Source organism: Vigna umbellata, chromosome 3 (genome assembly GCF_029865625.1).
Source record: "Vigna umbellata cultivar VRB3 chromosome 3, Vumbellata_1.0, whole genome shotgun sequence".
In the NCBI taxonomy this organism is placed as follows: Eukaryota; Viridiplantae; Streptophyta; class Magnoliopsida; order Fabales; family Fabaceae; genus Vigna; species Vigna umbellata.
Genome location: NC_142167.1, coordinates 7,055,445 through 7,079,205, shown reverse-complemented (window position 1 = coordinate 7,079,205; position 23,761 = coordinate 7,055,445). Strand labels below are relative to the sequence as shown.

Genomic DNA, 23,761 nt, shown 5'->3' with positions numbered 1-23,761 from the left:
TGAATATTTCCATAACATATTTTCAATTTTGTATGAACTAATTAAAATTGTAATGTAAAGTTATCATAACTAAAATTAAAAACTAAAGCTATCAAAACTAAAAGTATTAAAACTAAACTAATGTATGTTCTAACTCCATCGCTCCAGAAGATATGTTATCCACTCTTGTTATATCTTCTTTAAATTGGCCTCCATTATTATTGATGGATTTTTGAACCTCTGCAAAAGTAACATAACTTCATTATGTTTGCACTTTAATGTTTAAAGTTGAATGTGATTTGTAATATGTGAAAAATATGTATTATTACATTAGTCCAATCATCTCTAATTACTGTTTGAATGATGATTTTGATCAAAGACATGACGTAGTAGTCGTAAGCCCATGAATCAGACTATTTGTTATACTAAAAATGACAAAGAAAATAATCAAATATCCAGGTCATAAGTTCACATACGAAAATTAATAACTTAAACATTAATGAGTTCCAACCTTTGGATACAGTATTTGAAACATAGGTTAATATCAATATCATAATGAAGTGATATGAAAGAATGTAACGCTTACGTTTGTAACAAGGATTTCAAGTCAAGTTTCATCTTACTATGCTGGGAACAAAACCATATAATTGTGTATTGTCTTAGTATGATGATCATCAGTTGCCAATGAACCCTATCATGAATCACAAATATTGAGTCGATTAATTAAGTAAACCTTCATAAAATTTTACAATCAGTAACACATACCTATCAATGTATGGTGCAAGGTACATCTCTCTTTTTGACTCAGTCATCCATGTTCGCAAATATGTTTACTTGAATTCAACTGTGTTTCCAAAAGGTTGAATGGTTTGAGGTTCAAAAAATATATATGTGGATGTCTAACCTTGGTCCACAATGACTGTGTTCATGTACCTATAATAATAAAGTTAATTATATATTAAAAAGTAACAATTTGAATATCTAAATATGGAAGACAATGAAAAATCTTACATGCACCATAGTTGTAGGATTGAAATATTTAACATCATGTCTCCCACAATGACCTTCAATGCATCATTTAGAGTAATATACACTGTCACATGACACTAAAGACCAAATATTCTTAAATCCCACTTCATCTTTATCAGCCCTTTATTCAACCTATATAATTTCGTCATCAGCTTTGCTAGAGGATCATCCTTTGCTTCTAGCATGTCATCATTTTCATGGATCATAGGTTGACGCATAGGTTGCTTCTCAGGATGGGATAATTGAAATAAATTTTGACATTTGTTTCTAGGTTATCTAACATCTTACATGGCTAAATTTTCACTTTCATGCCTAATATTTTAATAAATTTATCACATTTAGACGTCGGACCACTAACCACCAACATCTAAATTTGTACTTTAGCATCTCAATGTCTTTTGAATTCAATTTCGAATAATACACGCAAACATATGACGTCGAAGTAGAGGATTTCTGATGTCAAATAAGTATATGATGTCGGAGGGTGATATATTCAATGTTTAATAGATGATTTTATTTATAACAAATGCCACTGGTTATTTTTTACGTTGAATTTGTTATGACCTGAGAACGATTATGCAGAAGTGGGAAATATGCAGATAATGAAAGAATACAGAGGGAAGAGAGAGCTAGAGAAAGTGAGAGCTTTTCTCATTAACAAATGAATACAAAACAACAGTATTTAAACAAAACACTGTAAAGAAGACTTAACTGTCAATAGACAGTTATTACAGTTATAATATTCAGATTAATCTCAACACACCCTCCTTAATCTGAATTCACATCAATTTAACACCAAGCAAATCTCTAAGTTTCTCAAATCTGATCTGCTTCAAGGCTTTAGTGAAAACATCTGCAGTTTGATCTTCAGTGCCGCAATGGACCAATTCCAATCTACCTTTATTAACTTGATCTCTCAAAAAATGAAACTTGGTTTCAATGTGTTTACTTCTACCATGAAATACTGGGTTTTTAGACAGACTTATAGCTGATTTATTATCAACTAGAAGCTGTACCGGTTTTTTATATTCAATTTTCAGCTCATCAAACATTGTTTCCAGCCACACACATTGACAAGCAGTTTCAGCAGCTGCGATGTACTCTGCCTCACAGGATGATAGAGCAACCACATTTTGTTTCTTGGAGCACCATGAAATTGTAGCTCCCATGTATTTAAACAGATACCCAAACGTGCTTTTTCTGTCAACTTTGTCACCACACCAATCAGCATCACACCAAGCCTCCAATGCTCCTCTCGTATTGTCAAGATTCTTGGGGTAGAATAGACCAAAGTCTGTTGTTCCCTTTAAGTAACGCAATATATGTTTGGCAGTAGCAAGATGAGATTGCCTAGGATCATTCATAAATCTGCTCACCAGCCCAACTCCAAAACTAATATCAGGTCTGGAGTTACAAATATATCGCAAAGACCCCACAATTTGCTTATACAGTGTGGCATCCACTCTCTTCTCGTCTAGTTTATCAGTCAGTTTCAGATTTGTCATGATTGGTACTGAAGCACTATTGCAATTTTCCATATTAAATCTTCTCAACACTTCACTTATATACCTCCTCTGATTAAGAAACACTCCATCATCTGTCTGTATGCATTCTAGTCCCAGAAAGTAGCTTAGACTGCCAAGATCAGTCATCTCGAATTCTTCTTTCATTCTCTTCTTAAACTCTTCAATTTCATCCACTGAATCTCCTGTTATAAGCAAATCATCTACATACAAGCAAATCAGCAACATACCTTGCCTTTTACTAGTCTTCACGTAGATACCAGATTCCACAGTACACTTTTGAAATTCAAGTTTGATGAGCAAGGCGTTGATATGGTTGTTCCAGGCTCGAGGTGCCTGCCTAAGACCATATAAGGCTTTATTTAGTCTATACACTTTCTGCTCTTCTCCTTCTTTTTCAAAACCAGGAGGTTGTCTTACATAGACCTCTTCTTCTAATGGCCCATTCAAGAATGCAGATTTAACATCCATTTGACATACTTTCCAGTTTTTAAAGTTGGCCACAGCAATTACTAACCTCACGGTTTCCAGCCTTGCCACAGGAGCAAAAACATCTGTAAAATCAACTCCAGGCTTTTGCAAGAAGCCTCTCGCTACCAATCTGGCTTTGAACTTTGCTACTTCACCGTCTGGTTTGTGTTTGATCTTAAACACCCATTTAACGTCAATGGGATGTTTATGCTGAGGTAATTCCACCATATCCCAAGTTCTGTTTTTCTCTATGGCCTTTAATTCCTCCAACATGGCTTCTCTCCACTCCTTTACGTCGATAGCTTGCTCCCAGGTTAGTGCTTCTGTGTCGGCCAAAAACGCAAAATGCACAAGATCACCTGAGCTGGTAACGTTACTATCTAGAAAGACTTCATGATCTGCAAGTCTGGTGGATGGAAACCTTGTCCTTTGTGATCTTCTATTGTTGACTTCACGATTTGCAGCTGTCTGCTCAGCATTGGATGAACTCTTATCTTCAAGCCAACTTGGAACATAGCCTACTTCAGACTTTGCTTCGGCCTTCTCCCAATCAAACATTGCAGCCTCATCTACTATCACATCACGGCTAATGACAATCTGCTTCTTTTCTGGATTGTATAACCTGTAGGCACCTGTTGGATGGTAGCCAACAAGAATGAGAGTCTCACTCTTATCGTCCAGTTTTCTTCTTCTTTCATCTGGGACATGTTTGTAGCACACAGATCCGAAAATTCTCAAGTGGTAGACAGTCGGTTTAATTCCAGACCAAGCCTCTTCAGGAGTACACTCTAACAGGGCCTTTGTTGGACTTCTATTTAGCAAGTAGACCGCAGTAGACACAGCCTCTCCCCACAAACAATGCGGCAGTTTCTTAGCTTTGAGCATGCACCTCGTCATGTCAAGTATCATCCTATTCCTTCTTTCGGCTAAGCCATTATGCTGGGGGGTATATGGAGCCGTGACCTCGTGCACAATGCCTTTATCAGTACAAAACTTGTCCATCTCGACAGAGTTAAACTCTCCCCCTCCATCAGTTCTAAAAACTCTGATCTGTGAACCAGATTGTCTCTCAACCAAAGAACAAAATTTCACAAAGTGTGAGTACACCTCTTTTTTCTCTTTCAACAAATATATCCACATTTTCCTAGTCCATTCATCTACAAATATTAAAAAATATTTGTTACCTCCAATTGAAGAAACGTCAAAGGGGCCGCAAACATCTGAATGAATAACGTCCAGAGACTGCTTCGATCTCCTGGGTGCGACTTTTTCAAATTTCCTTCTAGGTTGTTTTCCAACGACACAACTTTCACAGATTCTATCTGGAACAATTATGAGAGGCACACCTTTCACTAATTCTTTTTCTTTTAGTTGACTCAAACTTTTGAAGTTCAAGTGCCCGTATCTGAAATGCCATAACCATCTCTCTTCTTCGTGGTTTAAGGAGGATAAGCATTGTACTGCTGTAGCATTCAAATTCACTTTGAAAGTTCTGTTTCGAGCAAGTGGTGCTTTAATCACAAGACGCTGTTTGCTGTCAAACACTTCTATGTGTTTCTGATGCATAGACATAGTATACCCTTTCTCCAGGAGTTGCCCCAAACTCAGTAGGTTGCTCTTCATTGTCGGAACGTATAGCACATCATCCATATACACAATCTTGCCATCCTTACAGCTGATCAAGACTCTGCCAATTCCTTCTGCCCTAATAGTGCTGTTATCCGCGAACCTCACACAGCTCTTTATACTTGAATCAAGATTCACCAGCCATTCTCGTCTACCTGTCATGTGATTCGAACAACCCGTGTCCAAGTACCAGCTGCATGAATCATCATTCGCCGCTTGGTTTACATCGTTGGAGAGCAACGCATGTGCAGGTGCTTCATTGTCTGCATGTCTCGTTTCGTCCGAAGACGACACCTGTTCTCCACCTTCTTCTATGATTGACACATTGCACCTGTCCACCGAAACCATTTCTTGCTTACACCTGTTCAACGTCAATTTCTCACATTGTCTTTTTCCGATCGTTCCACTGTGCTCATCAACACTACGTGGTCAGACTCCGATTCTTCAGTTTCTTGCGCAAGATTGGCTGACTCTCCATTCTTGGTTTTCTTCGTATCTTCATTGTGCCAACACTCCGAGGAATAATGGCCGTATTTTCTGCATGTGAAACATTGGACGTTTCTTTTATCATACCCTTTTCGGCCTCTACCACTGGAATGTCTGCCCCCTCGCCAACTTCCATTCTTCTGCTCACCGCCATTGCTATCACTGTTTTGATCTGAAAATTTCGAATTTCTGCCACCACTGCGTCCTCCGCGTGATCTTCCTCTTCCTCTCCCACGATTCTTGAAGCTTTGATTGCTTCTTGCTTGCAGCGCTTGGTTCGTTCCTTGTGCCACGTTTTTTTCTGCGTTCCTTCTTTCTATCAACCTTTGTTCATGGGCTTCGAGAGAGTTTTGCAACTCCTCAATCTTCATTTTATCAAGATCCTTACATTCTTCTATCGCAACGACTATGTGATCGTATTGAGGAGTCAACGTTCTAAGAATCTTTTCAACCATCTTCTTATCTTTCACAATTTTATCACAGGCCCTCATCGCGTTTGCAACAATTTGAATTCTGCCAATATACTCTGCAATCGTCTCATTCTCTCCCATGCACAGAAGTTCGTATTGCCTCTGTAAAGATTGCAGTCTTATCGTTTTTACTTTCCCGGAATTTCCATACCCTTCTTGCAAAATATCCCATAATTCCTTCGCCGTGGCAGCCTTCGACACCTTCTGAAAAATCGTCGCAGATATGCATTGGTGAAGTAGCATCCTGGCTTTACAATCCAAACGCTTATTCTCCTTATATTCTTTCTTCACGTCCTCCATGTCGTTCTTCAAAGGTTCTTTGAAACCTTTTTTCACAATATCATCTACTTCTTGGTAGCCAAGAATTGCCTCCATTTTGACGCACCAATCGTCAAAATCTTTACCATCAAACACCGGAAGATTGCTGTGAACCATACCAGCCATCGCTGTCACAAGATTCTTTTATCACCGAGCTCTGATACCACTGTTATGACCTGAGAACGATTATGCAGAAGTGGGAAATATGCAGATAATGAAAGAATACAGAGGGAAGAGAGAGCTAGAGAAAGTGAGAGCTTTTCTCATTAACAAATGAATACAAAACAACAGTATTTAAACAAAACACTGTAAAGAAGACTTAACTGTCAATAGACAGTTATTACAGTTATAATATTCAGATTAATCTCAACAGAATTTTTGTGATCTGACGTTGCACGTGAGGTGGAAGACATATTTCGCACTCTAATATCACTGATGGATTTTTTTCCCAAGGGGATTCATTTGGAGAGTGATTATATAATTATGACGTAAGTTTAACCCGCATAAGATATTGACACCACTTTTAATAAAAAAAACCTCAAGGTTTTACGTTAATTGTTGTTATGGTTATGTTATTGTATTGTTGTTTTTACCTATTACCTTGAGACAATGAGTTTATGAATCTTTTCTCTTATATGGTGTTTAACTTTATTATTTTTATCCAATGTGAGATTGAGAGTCACACTTGGATTATTCCCAACAGTTACATTATAATACTTTGAATATGATCTTCAACATTAATGCTATGTGTGGTAAAATTGAAGTGCAATTGTATTTGGTAGGAGAATAAATAAGGAGAAGATGAGATTGTAAGTTGTTTGGTAAAAATGAAAGAAAAGAAGAAAAGAAGAAAAGATGAAAGTTAGTAGTTCAATGGCAAATTATTTTTATGAATAAAAAGGAGAAATAATAAATATTAGTTTATAATTTGATTACCCAACTTAACCATTTCCATTTTTGCTAGCAATGGTTCAATCATGTTAGTAGTTCAATTAATATCACTTCAAATCCATCTTTTTACTTGTTTAATACTTAGATACTTACATGCAATCCATGTTATCATATGGTGTATAAATATGTCTCCTAGATAAATTTATCAATCTTCTTAAATTTAAAAAAGTTATCGAGTTCTATCCATTTTGATTGTTACATAACACCTTATAATTTAGTATTCTCCACAAGCTTGTATATATAAGGTTTAATATAAGATAATCAAATGTGTATGAGATTACAATCAATCTTTACATCTTTTCAAGTATAGGAAATCAATTTTAATAAATTGTAATTGACTTTCACTGTTGAAAATTTCAAGTATATGTAAGATTATGTGTTACGAACAATATAATCTTATTATATCTATTTGATCTTTCATTCAATATTAAAATGTTTATTGTTCCAAAGTCTCATATTGCTTACAAATTGAGGTTAATGGTAACTTACACACATCCTTCTCTATTAATTTACTAATGCATCTTTTAAGGACAAAATAATGACAAAAACATCAAATTCTTACTTAAACAATATTTTAATTCTAAATCACACCTACCATTTGTTCTCAATTGAGAGCTTTTTTTGATATGATCAAAACCTCACATTGCTTAAGAGTAGAAATAAATGATAATTTATGTTTACTTTTCTCCCTTAACATACATGTCTCTTAAGAACAAAAGTGTGACAAAGTAATCGAACTTCAAAATAGATAATATTTCATATGTGTAATTTATCCCAAGAATGCTATCTTAGTAAACATATGAAAATTACAAACTATTTATTAGTACCAATATCTTTGTTGGCCAAACTAGAAAAGAAACTTAATGATACTTTTGACATACATTGTGAGTTTGAAAGCAATTTCCCCCATATTGAACTCGTTGGTAACCAAAAGACTAAGCATGACCAATACTCTCACTTGTTAGTTTCTACTTTCCTAATGAGATATTTCTGAGTCCATAAGATTCATAAAAATAAAAGACTCAATCACCTATCTTATTTATGATATTTACATATATTCCCGTTGTTTCATATATTAACTCTATTTAATATTTAGTTTGACATAAAAAGGTTGATTTTAATCATGTTTTTGCAATACCCATTATGATACAATTTATCGAATGATATTGTGAAAAAATTATTATTTTGTCACTTTTAAATCTATCAAAAGATTTTTAAAATTCAAAATTGATTTGTAGAAAAAATATTAATTAGTCAACAATGGATATTCATATTAGTAAATAACTCATCAATTTTGAATTGGAATAGTCTTTTAATAAGTGAAGAGTTGTCTCAATTTAACTAGGGAACTTGGTCTAATAAATATCAATCTTTTTCTTCAAGACCTTGAGTTTCACATCTTCCAAATTAAGTTAGTAGTGTGGTTGGAAATTCATTTAGTCGTTGTAATATTATTAATGATATTAAACAATATTAGTAGTTGTGTATAAGTTTACAAATATTCCAATTTTATTGATTTTATATTATAATTCTCCTTCGACAACAATATGTAGATATGAAACTTTATATACCAAACAAATTAGTGTATAAAAAACATAATTAATATGTACCCATTTTGGATTTAAAATTATTTGTGAGTTGATCTACATATACACAATGTTTTTCAATATTAATATTGTATTAATCATATACAAGAACGTTAAAAATTAAGTATATCAAAGACATTAACATGCAATATCCTTATACAACACTATATACAAATATATGTTTAAAAAATTTGTAAAACCTTAACTATAAATAATATATATTAATATTTTCATTCATTAAATATTAATTGAAACTAAAAAAGAAAAGGACATATATTTGTTTATATCCTTATACCACAAGGCAGGAATTGTGCTAACGTAAAACAACTAATCAACCTACTTAGCAAACCCCCACCAGCTTCAGTCGCCACCCTCCTCCTTCCTAACACATGCAAGACCAAAAGGTTGTTAGCAAGGCTTCTTCTTCAACGTGCAACACTATCGCACTACTTCACGGTCATGTAATGAAGGTCTCATAATGAGCTTTCCTTCACAACACTTACACCATCTCCACCAGGTTCACAATTCCTCCACCACCTTCACGTAGCTCCACTAGTTTCACGTAACACTTGCAACACATACACGAGTTAGTGTGCTTCCATTACAAGCAACTCCATGGACTCCTACTACAACATGGACTCTCGAGTTGCTAGATGAACTCTGACAGACCTCTCTGCATCACGTCCAACTTTGTCACCTATCAAAGCGCGCATCACCATTGTTGGAACCTAATCCAAGCCTATCTAAGCTTGCTGGAACCGAATCCAGACCTTGGCGGAACCAAATCCTTCAACAGCGAAACCGAATACAATATCACGTTGTATTTCTTCTATGGAGTGAAACCGAATACTCCATAGTTGGAACTGAATCCCACGCTTGAAGAACCGAATACAACTTCTTCAACCTCCTTTAAGCCCTCTTCTTCATCTTCTTCATCTTTAACCTCGCTCTCTTCTTCATCTTCTTCATCTTCAACCTCTTTGCTCTTCATCTTCAGCCTCCATTCTTGATCTTCATCTCCAACCAACATGCCTCCAACCTGCAAAAAGAAGAAAAACCTCACAAAAACAATTACTTGATGAACTTTGCTGCATTGAACACACCACACCAACTTCACTTCAGTAGAAACACTCGCGCACCACACCAGACCAATGAGTTTAACTGCTTTTGCCTAAACTAAATACACCAACTTCAGTTAATACACAAACCAACCAAATGTACCAACCAGAGAGTGTGTTATGGTATTCGGTGGTCAAAAGTTTTCAAATTCAAAGTTGTATTGGCCATGAATCTTTCCTGTGTATGGTTATGTCAAAGCAGAGAATCGAATCTCTACATAAGCCAACTAGGGCACGCGAGACGCAAAAGTAACAAAGTTACTTGTGACCTCACAATGTTTAACGGTGTATGAAAGTTTACCAAAAGTTAAAATATTGTGTTCTTCATTTATTATTAACCATGAAAGTTTGGAATCGATTATACAAGAGTTGGAATCGAATAGCTTGCATTTTGGACGTGGTATTTGAGAAAAAGTTGAGGGCAAAGTTGAGATTTTACATCAAATCGCTCCAAATCTGAGCAAATGCGCGAGTTATCAAAAAAGTGTATATCTCACAAATTATCATGAATCCGTCTTCAACTATCCACTCAAACGAACCGCTAGTCATCTCACAAATCTGTCTTACCTGATCTTTTTCAACAGTACATTTATCTCATCTGAATACAATGTTAAAAGACGATTTAATATAACTTTTTAGATAAATTGAAAAATATTTATATTAGTTTATTAAGGATAAATATTCAAAATCTTTTATTTTATTTTTAGGTTTAATACGTATTTTGGTCCCTCTTTTCGTAGGGTCTGTTCAAATTGGTCCTACTTTTTTTCAAAAGTTCACTAAGATCCCACTTTTCGCAAAAACGATGCACGTTAGTCCTTTTTTAGGTTTAATACGTATTTTGGTCCCTCTTTTCGTAGGGTCTGTTCAAATTGGTCCTACTTTTTTTCAAAAATTTCCTATTTTGATCCCTATTTTGATCCCTCTTAGTGAACTTTTCGTATTTTGGTGAGCTGTACATTTTTCGTTGAGGTGAACTTTTGAGGGATCAAAATGTACAGCTCACCAAAATACGAAAAGTTCACTAAGAGGGATCAAAATAGGGATCAAAATAGGGAACTTTTGAAAAAAAGTAGGACCAATTTGAACAGACTCTACGAAAAGAGGGACCAAAATACGTATTAAACCTAAAAAAGGACTAACGTGCATCGTTTTTGCGAAAAGTGGGATCTTAGTGAACTTTTGAAAAAAAGTAGGACCAATTTGAACAGACCCTACGAAAAGAGGGACCAAAATACGTATTAAACCTTATTTTTACTAGTTCTTTTCAGTTCACCAACATATTGTATTAATCATATTCAAGACTTATTTAAAAAGGAGAAAAATAATAATAAATATTTAAAAAGGTACAAAAAATATCAAGTACCACTACAACTTGAAATTGAGCATTAAAACAATATTGTGTCCACTAAAAGAGTCACAATCTCAACATTTATGCATAGTCCAACAACAACCTTTAACAACAATAATACCTACTTGACATAAAACAATATCTCCAAAAGCTATAAACTACTCAATCAGATTAACAAATGTCAAATAGCTAAGGATTTTTATGAAGAATATACCATCAAAACAACCAGATTTTTATGCAGGTTATACAGCAAAATAGTAAGGTAATTTTGCAGAATTTTACACCAAAACAGCAAAGATTTTATGCAGAATTTAAAGCAATACAGCAAAACTTTTCTGCAGAATTTTGTAACTAAGACAGCAAATGTTTTTTGCAGAGTTTTATAACTAAAACAAGAAGGTTTTTTGTAGAGTTTTATAATTAAAACAACAAGGTTTTCTGCAGAGTTTTATAACTAAAACAATAAGGTTTTCTGCATATATTGACTCCAATTCAGCAATTAAGATCATACTCACATTTAGCAAACAGATAAGTGCAGTGCAAAAATCATTTACTTCAATGTTATATCAATTTTTCATGCCTAATTAAACCAATTCTCATGCTTTTGCACATTCTTTTTATATCAATAATACTTATGCTTGCTTAACATAACACTTACTTTATCCTTTTCATTATATGTTAACTTGATTCCATACAATTAACTTAGCTTAGATATTATACGTGATCAACATAACATACCTATCTTTACTTTGACCGAAAGTTATACTTATTAATTCATACCAACTTAAATACCATAGAAAGTAATGAGCCACATATCAAACTCTTAAGTATGTGAAATAATCACACCCTAGACAATCAAGATTCAATCATTAACCATAAACTACCAACAAGATGTTGTAACATGATATAATTCAATTCAAATATATATATATATATATATATATATATATATATATATATATATATGTTTATGTCTAGAATGATCCTGCTGTATAGAGTACAACAGAGTTTAGATGCAAGTAGAAAATAAAGCAATCTTTTCAGTAATTATACATTCACACCAAGCAAATGAAATTTTATTAACTTCCATAGAACTTAGTCAATCAAATGTAAAATGAGTTACAGTGAAACATTTTACTATGTTAATAATCAAATTCCATATTTCATCAAAAGAACTCAATTAATTCACCCTTACACTGCATTTTAACAAAACACACAATCACAAAGCATGATAAACCCTTTTCCCCAAACCCAAAACATAATTAAATTTCTTTTACTAACCAACCAACATTATCACCACACTTTAGTTATTCCCATGCGACGGCTTCCAGCAAAAACCATTAACTTAAAATAGTAAGCACCAAGTCAAGCAAAAGGAAACTGAATTCTCACCAACTTTCCAACCAATTAACATTGTCTCACCACTCTTATTCTTGTGTTAGCTCTTCAAATAAGGTTCTCTTTCCCTTAAATGACCTCCACGACACAGGATTCTCGAACCCTCGCTCCACAAGAGCTTCCCTACCCTAGGACAGCACTAAAGAATGTACCAATGCCCTTCCACCAGCTTTCAACAAAACCCTCAATCGGAGGACCAACCCTTCACAAAAAACCTTAAACCCACAACGCCAAAACAATTGACCTGCATCATAAATAGCAACCCATTAAAAACAATATAGATTTGACCTGCACGAAAGGGATGATTCTCGACACCCTACCTCCATAACGGCCTCCCTACACCACGACAGCCGAAGAATGTGTAGGAATCATCGTCCACTAAGAGCCTTCAACCACAATCCCCCAACCATACCACCAACCGCAACACCAATCGCCTCTGCTCACCATACCAACATCCTTATCACAACTTCAATGGCCCACGCACCTCACCTCATAATCTTGACTAAATGAACCAAATGCACCTTCGCCGACGAAACAAAAGAGCACCTTTGCCTAGGAAGAATCACGACCAGTTTTGGAAGGGAAGAAAGAGCAAATGAGTTTTTTTGAATAGCACGAAATGATTTCACGAGAGGAAAATCCCAAATTTTTATCTAAATTCATCGACTCTCTTACCGATGGCTTAAGGTCCTTCGGTATTTAAAATCACCAAAGCATTACCGACGACCCTAAGGCCTTCGGTAAAATTCCGCCGGTGTAAAACGCATTTCTTGTAGTGAGAATTGATTTATAAAAGTTAAGTATATCAAAGACATTAACATTAACATTAACATGAGATATCCTTATACCATACTATATATAAATATATGTTTAAAATGTTTGTAAGAGCGTGACTATAAATAATAAATATTAATATTTTCATTCATTAAATATTAATTGAAACTAAAAAAGAAAAGGACATCTATCTTTGTTTATATCCTTATACCACAACACAATTTTACATTACTTATTTATGTAATGACAAATATTATTCAGAAGCAAAAATGGTGACTCTTTGTCACATAAATACACGTTTTATGAAGAACTCTCAAATGTTGTTAAGTACAACAATTTTCGAAAAATAAGCTCCTATAAACAAATAAATTTATATTTTTTGTGGTTAATTTGTAAGCCTAATTCATGGTAAAATGCATAGGTTCCTTTTATTCATATTGTATAAAATAATATCACGGACAAACAGAAGAGGTTAATTTTGATTTATTTTATAGTTATCTCAGAACAAAAACTGTATCTCGGTTTTCCCTTGACATTTATTTGAATTTTTTTTAAGTTATTACTTACTTTTAACAATTTATATAGAAATTAATAGAGATAATAAAATATTATTAGTGTGAGTATATTTTATTGGGTTAAATAGAAAAAAAAAATGATGGAAGAAGAGGACGCTTAATTGTTAGGAATTAGGTTATGGGAGAGAGAAGTTATTTTAAAGAGGAGGAGAGAAGAGTGAATTTGGAATTGAGAATTGGTTAAGAAATAAAGAAAAGAGGGAAGAGAAAGAATGATGTGAAAGAAAAAGTGAGTGATGATGGAAGAAAGGAAGATGAAGGTTCGGTCGGAAAGGGAGAAGACGAAAGTGGTGATTAGGCATTTGCCTCCTTCGCTCACTCAATCCGATCTCTTCCACCACATCGATTCGCACTTCGCTTCACGCTACAATTGGTTCTCTTTCAGACCCGGCAACACCAGGTTTCTTTCAATCCATTCAAACGCGATTTCTTCCTTCATTCATTCAGTCCTAACAAAACCCTAACCATATTTGCAGCCACAAGCGTCAGAGGCATTCCCGAGCCTATATAGACTTCAATTCTCCTCATGATGTTTTCCAGTTCGCTGAGTTCTTCGATGGACATGTTTTTGTTAACGAGAGAGGTAATTTGTTTGTGTTTCGTTTTTTCTTTTACACTTCACGTCTTTTACTCACTATGTCACTGCACTGCTGTTTTCATGATGATTTATTTATTTTTTTTCAATCAGGTGCCCAACATAAAGCGATTGTTGAGTACGCCCCTTCCCAGCGTGTTCCAAAGCCAACTACCAAGAAGGACGGACGTGAAGGGACCATCTACAAAGGTTCGTATCCTTGTGATTTTTGTTGTCGAATTGTGTAACATGCTACATGATGTGCTCTTTTTTATATTTATGAATTTCATTTTTTTTCTTCTTTATATTTCACAAGGACAGATCCAGACTATCTGGAGTTCCTCAAACTCATTGCAAAGCCACATGAGCATCTTCCCAGTGCAGAGATACAATTGGAAAGAAAAGAAGCTGAACAAGCTGGTTAGTTATTATTACTTCACCAACTATACTTTATTTACTTTTATTTAAGTGTCTTCATAAATAAACATTAGAAACAACATCACGACGCTTCTGTCTCTGCCATTGCTGTGTTTTTTTCTCCACTTGTTGTATTGTAAATGTGTTCTGGAGGATCTTAGCTCTAGGTTCTAGGATAAACGTGTCCATGGGGATTTATCTGTGATTCTGAAGACAAATTTCAGTACCATTTGTCTCATTCTGTATCTTCCTTTTCAGGGGCTAACAAGGAAACACCTATTGTCACTCCCTTGATGGAATATGTTCGACAGAAACGTGCTGCTGACACTGGTATGCAGGTAATGTTCTGGGTCTGCGGAGCTATTTTTTTGCTGTTTCTTTTGTGTCGTGTTTAGGATCTCCGGGGTGCATTTAATTCATTGTTTATTACTTTATTGATTAAAAGAAAGCTTTATTTTCACAGGCCTCATCAGCAGTGGCAAAAGTTAGCAGAAGATCCAGAGCTGCTTTGCCTGGCAAGCCTGGCTCGGGCAATACTAAACGAGGATCTGAAAAGAAGAAGGTAAACCTTTGTAATTGAATGCACATGTACTGTTATTGCTGTTGTGGATGCATAATCACGCAAGTTATTTTGAAGCTTTGACTTCATCTCATAAAAGCTGTATGTTTTCTGTTGATTGAAGAAAGCCAGTGTAAACTATTTTATTGGCTTATTGCTTCCAAAGTGGCCCTTTAATTTTAATCCTCTTAGCTTTTTAATGTTCAATAATAGTATTGCTGATCTACATAGTGGCTGATAAAATAATTTAAGGGAATTTATTGATGCCTAGAAACCAATCTGTTTGTGAACTGGTTAAGTATGGGTATATGGGCATATAGGTAGTTATCTAGTTATCTATTTGCTTTGATAGTACCCGCTCAACCTTTTTCTTCTCAACTTTCTTTTGTCATTGCATTTGGGCTTCTTATTTTATTTTTCTAATGCTAATAATTCTGAAAATATTTGTTCTTTTATGCCTCAGTAGGCTGACTTTTCCTTTGCTTGATTGATATATAGATGTTCTATTTAAGCTTGCAAAAAGAACAGTGGACTGTGTTACTTACTGAAAATTGGCTTTGATTATTGTCAGTATGTTCAGAAGGACAATGCCAAGAGTGCTGTTCGCAGAGAGTCAAAAGACAAGTCATCCTTTATTGTGGTTCCCCGGCGAGAGGATCTATCAGCTGAATCAAGTATGAAAGGAATTTCTGAAATTGAAGCATGTAATTCATCTTTTCTGACTTTTGATTTTTAGTTATTCTACATCTGCACATCTAATGTTGTATTATCAACTTTCACTTCATGAACAGAATTCTGAGTTGTTACAAATCAATGTGTATGCTGTATTAAGTTGCGTTCATATTTGAGTCAAGATGCCTGACATGCAGTCTAGCATGACCTCAGCTTTTTGTCTCTGCAGTATCTTGCAACGCAACCATTTTTGTTCGCTGCTTATGGTTTAGTTCCTAGGTTGTACTTATAAATGCTGTATGATTGGCATGATGTCTTAATTAATAAGTGTGTTTGTTGTACTCCAATTCTGATTTCCAGGATGCAGTCAACGGAACTTTACTTGTTTTTCCGTTCAATGGAACTGAACCTCAATTCAAACACATGCGTCTCTTGAGTTTCATTCTGTTCTTCATTTACATTAACATATCATATTAAATACCATTGCATATCTTAAAAGCTCAAATCTTTCATTTTTGAGTGTTATCTATTTTATGGAAGAATCCGGATCCCCTGCAGTCGTACTTTCTCTAAATAGTAGTGGACCTGACTTAGGAAAGTGGTGGTAGGAACCAACCCTCTTTTGGAGACATGCCTGCTGTTCTTGGAACTAAGATTAGCTGGGGATTTGGTCATCCATATTTAATTTGCATTTTTTAAAAGATTTTTTCTTATTTGTGATTGATGAATTTGCAGTGCATGGCATTGAAGGTTCCATTTCTGGAATTCCACTGTCTTCTGACTCGGGAAAGAAAAAAATCCTTCTTCTAAAAGGGAAACAGCGGGAAATTCCCAGTGTAGGTTTTATTTTACCTATAAAGGTTTCATTTCTTTTCAACTATACCTGCTTTTCCCCCATATTTCTGCATTTTCTAATCACATTTAATATGATGATACCTCTTATTTGCTTCAAAAATGATTTTCTTCATAATAAACAAGACTAAATAAAAGTATATTTGTCTAGCCTGCTATACAAGGTTTAGTTGGTGTGTTCAAGTAAACACCCGAAAGCTATTTTCTAGTAGGAAGTAATTTGAGTGTTACGTCTTCCTGAAATTATTTTGAAGCTGTTTAATCACTCAAGTGCACTGTGAAACCTGCCTCAAATGTTAATAAGCTCGTTATTGTAAATTTGCTATTATGAAAATTTTAATGGAATTTTCAGGCCACTGAGGGTACAGTAAAACAGCAAAACCTACAATCTGGAAATTCTCCTATTTCAACTCATCCAAAACAGAACCAGAGACGGGAAAATAGTGGAAGATTGATCAGGAGCATACTTCTAAATAATGAAGCTCGTCAAAGTCAGTCTACTACTGGGACACAACATAAAATTCAAATTTTAAGTTCAGAGAATGGGAAGCGACCACCTCGTCCTTTTGGTTCAAGGTCTGGGTTAAATGATCAACATTCATATCACGACACTGCACAAGTTAATTCTGAAGGGGATTCTAAGAGTGCTTTGGATGAAAAATTCGTAAAAAGGGATCCACATGGTCTGGGTAGTGGTGAGAAAACAGAAAAACGTACTAGAAGCAAGGATAGACCTGATCGTGGTGTTTGGACACCCCTTCGTCGTTCTGATGTTTCGCATGCTAGTAGTGACTACTCATCATCCACAATGGCACAACCTACTCTGTCAAATCCTGAATCCACTGAAGGTATGATTATTGACTAGGCTATTGTGAGTTGTTTACAAACAAAATAAATGATATATTTATTTCCAATATTTAGTATAAACAGTATGATATCACTGCCGTAAAAATAAAGCTGAGTTTGGTGGTATTTTTCTGCCTGAGCAGGAGAAGTAAAAGAAAATGTTACTTCTTGGAACAGGGGAAGTGAAATCTCTGCTTCTGCAGGTGGACGAGGCAATCCTTCTATTGAGAATGGTTGGAGTCTCTTTTTTATAAATTAAAGACTGAAAATAGAATTTATTTGTCTTATTTTTGTTTAAATTTGTTTCAACCATACTTTTGAACTCTATAGGTTCCCAAAGAAATTTTGCACGTCGTGGAGCTTCCTATGTAGTGAAGGATGATGGTGCAGTCGGTATAAGTGAAGGGAAACATTCAAAGAAAAGTGTTGGGCACAGTGCTCATGAGGTATACATGTGATGCTGATATATTTTGGATTGTTAATTTTGTTGATTCATTGTGTGTAAGGTACTTCTTATGTCTGCAGAAGCAAGTCTGGGTTCAGAAATCTTCTTCAGGGTCTTAAAATATGTGGTAAGCCTGATTTGCATTTGTTCTATGTTGCCTCTTGTACCTGAGATTATTGTATTGGGGGAACTAGCACCTCATTCTGATATTATGATTTATCACTTTGAAAATTTTTGCTGAAATTTGTCTTGACTACTTGTAACTGTTATGTAATTGTTTTTTACTACTTTTGTTTTATAAATAGGTTAGAAATGTAGGTTCTCGACTGCTTATATTGTTCCCTTAAGTTGAGTGCACTTTAGAACTTTTTGATTAAAGATATGTTTGTAGAAAACATAGTGTAGATCGGCGGCTTGGGCTTCCATTAACCCTAATGTAGTTAAATAGAAAGGAGAAAAGGATGGAAAGGCCACGGTGTGGATTTTAGACCTCACTCATTATAATTTTTATTTATCGGTATTAATAACCAAACCATTTACCCATCTCCCTCTTCGCTATAATTTCATTTCATGTGATATTTTATAGTTATTTTTCATTCCAAAGTATTTTTCATATATTTGTCCTAAGGTAGTCTACTATTTCTTTTATGTGATTCAACATGTTTACTGAATTTTAATCATGAAACTGAATTACTATTTAATGATGGCTTCATATATACTTGATTGAAGAAGATTACGATAGAGGTTTATCACATCAAAATAGAAATAATTATCTAACCAGTTGAAGTCTAAGTAAACGTTTGATGGATTGAAAACACATTGAAATATGATTTCACATGTGATTAAAAGCTTTGGAATCCTTATATTCTGTGTATATATGAATGCATTTCTGAAGCAAATGCAAAAAAATGTCTCAAGTAGTTATTTTGGGAGTTTATTGCTTAAATCTTTGTTTATTATGACATCAAAAGGGTAGAAGTTCTTGCTTCTTTACATTAGGGTGGTGAGCTTTGAAAATGTACAATATTGTCATTCTGAAGTGAGATTTGAAACTTGCAGTGGTTAGCCATTTTAAAATATAGTCTGAGCCTGTGAATGCTAAGAGCTATAAGAGGAGGCTCCAGAAGAAATTAGAGCAGCCCTTGAACCTTGGCTCGCCTCATTCACTGATTAGGAATGGAGATGATAGATTCAAATTTGCTTTATAGAAGGCAGTGTCAATGAATAGAAACATTAGATTCTCTAACTGTATCAAGTGCCAACCCATGGTTTGGACTTCTGTAATACTCAGTGATGAAGAATCTGTAATGTCAAGCAAAATAGGTTCTTGCAGCACGTGAGAATTAGAATTGTCACCTTATAGAGACACAATCTTCTTTGTAATTGAAAATATGCTACGTGTACCATATAAGTGATTATTCTGTGACTGAATGTTTCTTTCCATGCTTATCTTCTCTCTCGTGAAGAAAATAAAAACTAGTGGGTCCAACATAACTACATTGAGTTTATGTAAGAATTTTTCTGTTTACAATGATTGGATTATTTGATTTGGTTAAAATCTATTGAAGAAAGGTGATTGCTTGACTAAGTTTCTTTACCATCATGTAGTACTTGATTACTGTAATAAGTTTATCTGATACTTCTAAATGTCAAATTTGACATCTGGTATTGTAGATCAGGGTGTCCATACTGGAAGATTTGAATTTAGTGTTGAACAAATGTGCCAGTACAAAATAATGATGCTTTACTTTTAATTTGGTTGGACATTCAGTTCAAGAGTATTGTTTACATTCAATATTGAAATTAACTTTAGGAATGTTATAAAACAGATTATGTCTACTCAGTCAGGACATCATTCCTGCAAAGTTGAGCTATGGTCTCTGTTAAGGATATCATTCATCATCCACACCTAATTAAGGTCAACCTGAGTCCAAGCAACTTGAAAGGTATGTGATCATTTTATATTTTTATTAAAATGACTATTATTGAATAGTTGAAAGTTGATTCTTTAGAAGGATGACTTAGTGTTAGAGCTCCTCACCTGGGAGGTTGGGGGAGGATAAATATATGTACAGCCCTATCCATACAACCTGAGAGATTGTTTGTGGAAATATAACCTATAACCTTCAAAGTCTCAAGGCAGGAACTTTACTGGATCTCATAAGACGGATCAATTTCTCTTTTATGTGATTAATATCATTCTTACTTTCTGAAATTTTTTTGGCTTCTGATGTCACATCTGAATTTTTGCAGTAAAATGATCCGGTTGTTTGCCTGATGGAGCCTGCACAATAAAGGGAATGCAAAGTTACAGACCTCGTTGACATGATTATCTACTGACAACGGATTGACATTGTTAACCATATGGGTGCGTTTAGACTCATTATGGTTAGTGTCTCCTTGAATTGAGAATATTTCAGTGTTGCGAAATGTTTGTGTTTGGGTTGTAACTGTAAAGTTCTTGGTATATAACATGGGAACTATGTTGGAAAGAGTGAAAAATCTGGTCCCGTTCAGTGGACAAGTAGTTGGTTATATAGTATTTTGTATTAAAGGCTAGTAGTTTATTTTAAGTTTATTTTTAGCGTGCACATGGTGTACGTGATACAGTAAGGATATTATAACGCCCTTGGTCCTCAAGAAACACCCATATCCCATGAATGAAGATTTTTTAATATATTCGCCAAAGAGAGGAATTTTTGTGTAATTTCTAATTCCCCTTTTCTTTACACCTCATCCCTCTTTTAACCCTTTTTTCTTCCACCTCATCCTACCCTATTTTAATCCTTTTTTTTTTCTCATTGGCTTGGGCCAATTCCATTGTGCTGCATTTACCATGCCTTTTCGTTTCCTGCTATTTTCATCTTTTTCTTTTAATAATTTGATGAAGAGTAGTTTCTATCTTGTATTTAACACAACTTAAATTTGTTTTTAGTTCCATTAATTATTTCTGTAAAAAGTTCAACACTAGGAATATAGTGACATTGTAATGGTTTTCTTCCTTTAGTTAATTCGAAAAATAAGTTATCTATTTTTAATAAAATTCTTATAGTAGTAACTGAATTTATTAGGTACATATTATTTTTAATCGAAGGAAGTTTGTTTAGGCTAAAAAAATTTGAAACTTTCTGTCGATGTAAGCTTTGGGAGAGTATCATTCTATCCTATAAACAACTTTTACTCGTTGAATGACAACTTTTTCACTTAGCACCATTGAATTACTAAGATCGAATTTCGTCTCTACTCGAATAACAAATCAAACATAACATCGTTGAAAACAAAACCTTCCTTTTAGTTTTAGAAGTTGTTAGATATATTATATCTTTTAGTTAGTTAGTTATTATTTCTCATTTGTATTTTGGGCTTAGCCCATATTTCTTTTATTATAAATAGATAACCCTATGTGTGTATTTAACACAAGGGGATATTCTCTCCCAATCTTCTCTATTTCTCATATGGTATCTAGAGCACAGGAATAGTTCCAGTCAACTCCACAGTCTCCGGCACCCATCACTGTCGCTGTCGCTGCCATCGCCGCTATCGCTGCCGCTGTCGCCGTCGTCGGAGTTCCAGAATCGACCGGCGACCACACCATCGGAATCGTCTCGGCCGGGCGACCACCGTCGTACGAAGATCGCGGCGAATGGACCTCCCACGCGCCTCCACGCGCCGCCGCAAGAGTCGCCGCTGCCGCCGCTGCCGCGCGTGCCGGCGCGTCGCCGGAGCTTTCTGCCGCCGATCAGCACCGCCGTGATCGCCTCCTCGCCCTCTTTCTGGATCTGTGGTCGTTGCGTCAATCGGAGCACTTTGGATTTTTAGGGTTTCTCCTTCTCTATGGCGTCTTCAAACACCTCTGTTGGTGGCTCATCTTCTGATCCTTCAATATATACCAATTATGTGAATGTACACTTGTCCATTGACAAGTTAGATGGCACAAATTATGCAACATGGGCGTCCGACATCAAACTTTGGTTGAAGAGTCAAGGGTACTTAGATCATCTTACTCAAAATGTGACTACTGCTCCCATAGATGACACTTCCCGCTGGATGAAAATTGATGCTCAGTTATGCATTGTTATAAAGTCCACCATTCACTCCTCACTGGAACAAATGTTTCGATCCTATGAAACATGTTCAGAAGTATGGGCACAAGCGAAGTTGTTATACACAAATGACACTCAGCGTCTTTATGGTGTTTGTCAGGACCTATTAACTGTTATTGGTCCGCGCAATCCTGGTCCTATGGCAGAATATTTGGGTAAAATTCATGCCCTTCTTCATGACTTTAATGATATATTACCCCCTGCTTCCACTCCTGCTGAAGAATTGGAACAACGATCAAAGTTCTTCATGTTGCTGGCATTATACGGACTCTCTGATGATGTTTCTCATGTCCGTGATCAGATTTTGGGTTCTCCTGTTATACCCAACTTTACTTCTACTTGTTCTGCTCTTTTGCGTATACCGAGCAAACCCGTCATTGAGACATCCCCTCATACTGATGATTCCTCTGTTATGGCTACTCAACGTGATGATCGAAGTCGGTCTCGCAAGCCAAGTAAAGGACGTCTAAAATGTGACCATTGTGGCAAGTTAGGCCACAAAATTGATAGATGTTATGCTCTCCATGGACGTCCTCCTCGACCTGTAGCAATGGCAAATTCTGATCCACCTCCCCGATCACCGTCTGCAGACCATCCTACTTCATCTAATATCGTAGACAAACCTGCAATCTTCAACGAATTTCTCAAATGGTATGAGGATCATCAGCACTCTGGTTCCACTACATCTGCATCTGTTGCACGTACAGGTACACCTTTTGTTGGTCTAACTCACTCCCTCGGACCTTGGGTCCTTGACTCAGGCGCCACTGATCATATCACTGGTAACAAGTCCTTTTTTCTTCCTTGTCATGTCCGAATAATTTACCCTCAGTAACAATGGCTGATGGGTCTAGAGTCTCATCTCATGGTATTGGTACTGTTAATATTTTTCCATCCATATCCATTGATCATGTACTTTATGTCCCTGGGTCTCCCTTCAACTTATTGTCCATTAGTCGTTTAACTCGTACTCTTAATTGTGTTATTTCATTTACTAAAGATTCTGCTTGGTTGCAGGACCGGAGTTCGAAACACATGATTGGCACAGGATGTGAGTCTCATGGCCTTTATCATCTCCGCCCTTCTCCACATGTTGGCGTTGTCATGGAGTCACCATCCCTTCTTCATGCTCAGTTCGGTCATCCCAGTCTTGCCAAACTACAACAACTTGTCCCGAGGTTGTCCACATTATCAAGTTTGTCGTGTGAGTCTTGTCAGTTAGGGAAGCATACTCGTAGTTCCTTTCCTCATAGTGTCTCACAACGGGCGTCGTCTCCTTTTTCATTGGTTCATTCTGACATTTGGGGACCTAGTCGTGTTAAGTCCGTTTTAGGTTTTCAGTATTTTGTTACCTTTATTGATGACTATTCCAGATGTACTTGGTTGTTTTTAATGAAGAATCGTTCTGAGTTGTTTTCTATTTTTCAATCTTTTTTCAATGAAATAAAAACACAGTTTGGGGTTTCTATTCGAAATTTACGTAGTGATAATGGCCGTGAATACCTTTCTCAACCGTTTAAACAGTTTATGGCTTCTCATGGCATTCTTCACCAAACCTCATGTGCTTATACCCCTCAACAAAATGGGGTGGCTGAGCGCAAGAATAGACACCTTATTGAAACAACTCGTACACTTCTT

At 35.6% G+C, this 23,761-nt stretch overlaps 3 protein-coding genes across 3 annotated transcripts; 2 read left to right on the top strand and 1 right to left on the bottom strand.

The window, feature by feature from the left end:
• Window positions 1-4,999: 4,999 nt before the first annotated feature.
• On the bottom strand, window positions 5,000-6,028 carry LOC148201513 (uncharacterized). Its single transcript, XM_088109418.1, has one exon. The coding sequence runs from the start codon at window positions 6,026-6,028 to the stop codon at window positions 5,000-5,002; it is 1,029 nt and encodes a 342-aa protein (XP_087965544.1).
• Window positions 6,029-13,734: 7,706 nt separating this feature from the next.
• Window positions 13,735-20,727, top strand: UPF3 (Smg-4/UPF3 family protein). Its single transcript, XM_088108898.1, has 14 exons — window positions 13,735-14,055; window positions 14,132-14,238; window positions 14,344-14,439; window positions 14,551-14,649; window positions 14,905-14,984; window positions 15,110-15,208; window positions 15,777-15,909; window positions 16,613-16,713; window positions 17,082-17,577; window positions 17,719-17,808; window positions 17,906-18,021; window positions 18,101-18,147; window positions 19,850-19,966; window positions 20,274-20,727. Exons 1-12 carry the CDS (start codon window positions 13,892-13,894, stop codon window positions 18,137-18,139), a joined length of 1,620 nt encoding a protein of 539 aa, XP_087965024.1. The 5' UTR covers window positions 13,735-13,891; the 3' UTR covers window positions 18,140-18,147; window positions 19,850-19,966; window positions 20,274-20,727.
• Window positions 20,728-21,732: 1,005 nt separating this feature from the next.
• On the top strand, window positions 21,733-23,362 carry LOC148201512 (uncharacterized). The gene is made up of 2 exons (XM_088108899.1): window positions 21,733-22,830; window positions 23,141-23,362. The coding sequence occupies exons 1-2, from the start codon at window positions 21,855-21,857 to the stop codon at window positions 23,176-23,178; spliced, it is 1,014 nt and encodes a 337-aa protein (XP_087965025.1). The 5' UTR covers window positions 21,733-21,854; the 3' UTR covers window positions 23,179-23,362.
• The last annotated feature ends 399 nt before the right edge of the window (window positions 23,363-23,761 follow it).

Excerpts from the sequence above, each read along its gene's own strand:
- LOC148201513 (XM_088109418.1), bottom strand. The coding sequence starts at position 6,028 with ATGGCTGGTATGGTTCACAGCAATCTTCCGGTGTTTGATGGTAAAGAT.
- UPF3 (XM_088108898.1), top strand. The coding sequence starts at position 13,892 with ATGATGGAAGAAAGGAAGATGAAGGTTCGGTCGGAAAGGGAGAAGACG. Across the intron at positions 14,985-15,109 it reads CTGCTGACACTGGTATGCAG|GCCTCATCAGCAGTGGCAAA; the intron begins GTAATGTTCTGG and ends TTATTTTCACAG. Across the intron at positions 17,809-17,905 it reads CAATCCTTCTATTGAGAATG|GTTCCCAAAGAAATTTTGCA; the intron begins GTTGGAGTCTCT and ends TGAACTCTATAG.
- LOC148201512 (XM_088108899.1), top strand. The coding sequence starts at position 21,855 with ATGGCGTCTTCAAACACCTCTGTTGGTGGCTCATCTTCTGATCCTTCA. Across the intron at positions 22,831-23,140 it reads TGCATCTGTTGCACGTACAG|GACCGGAGTTCGAAACACAT; the intron begins GTACACCTTTTG and ends GCTTGGTTGCAG.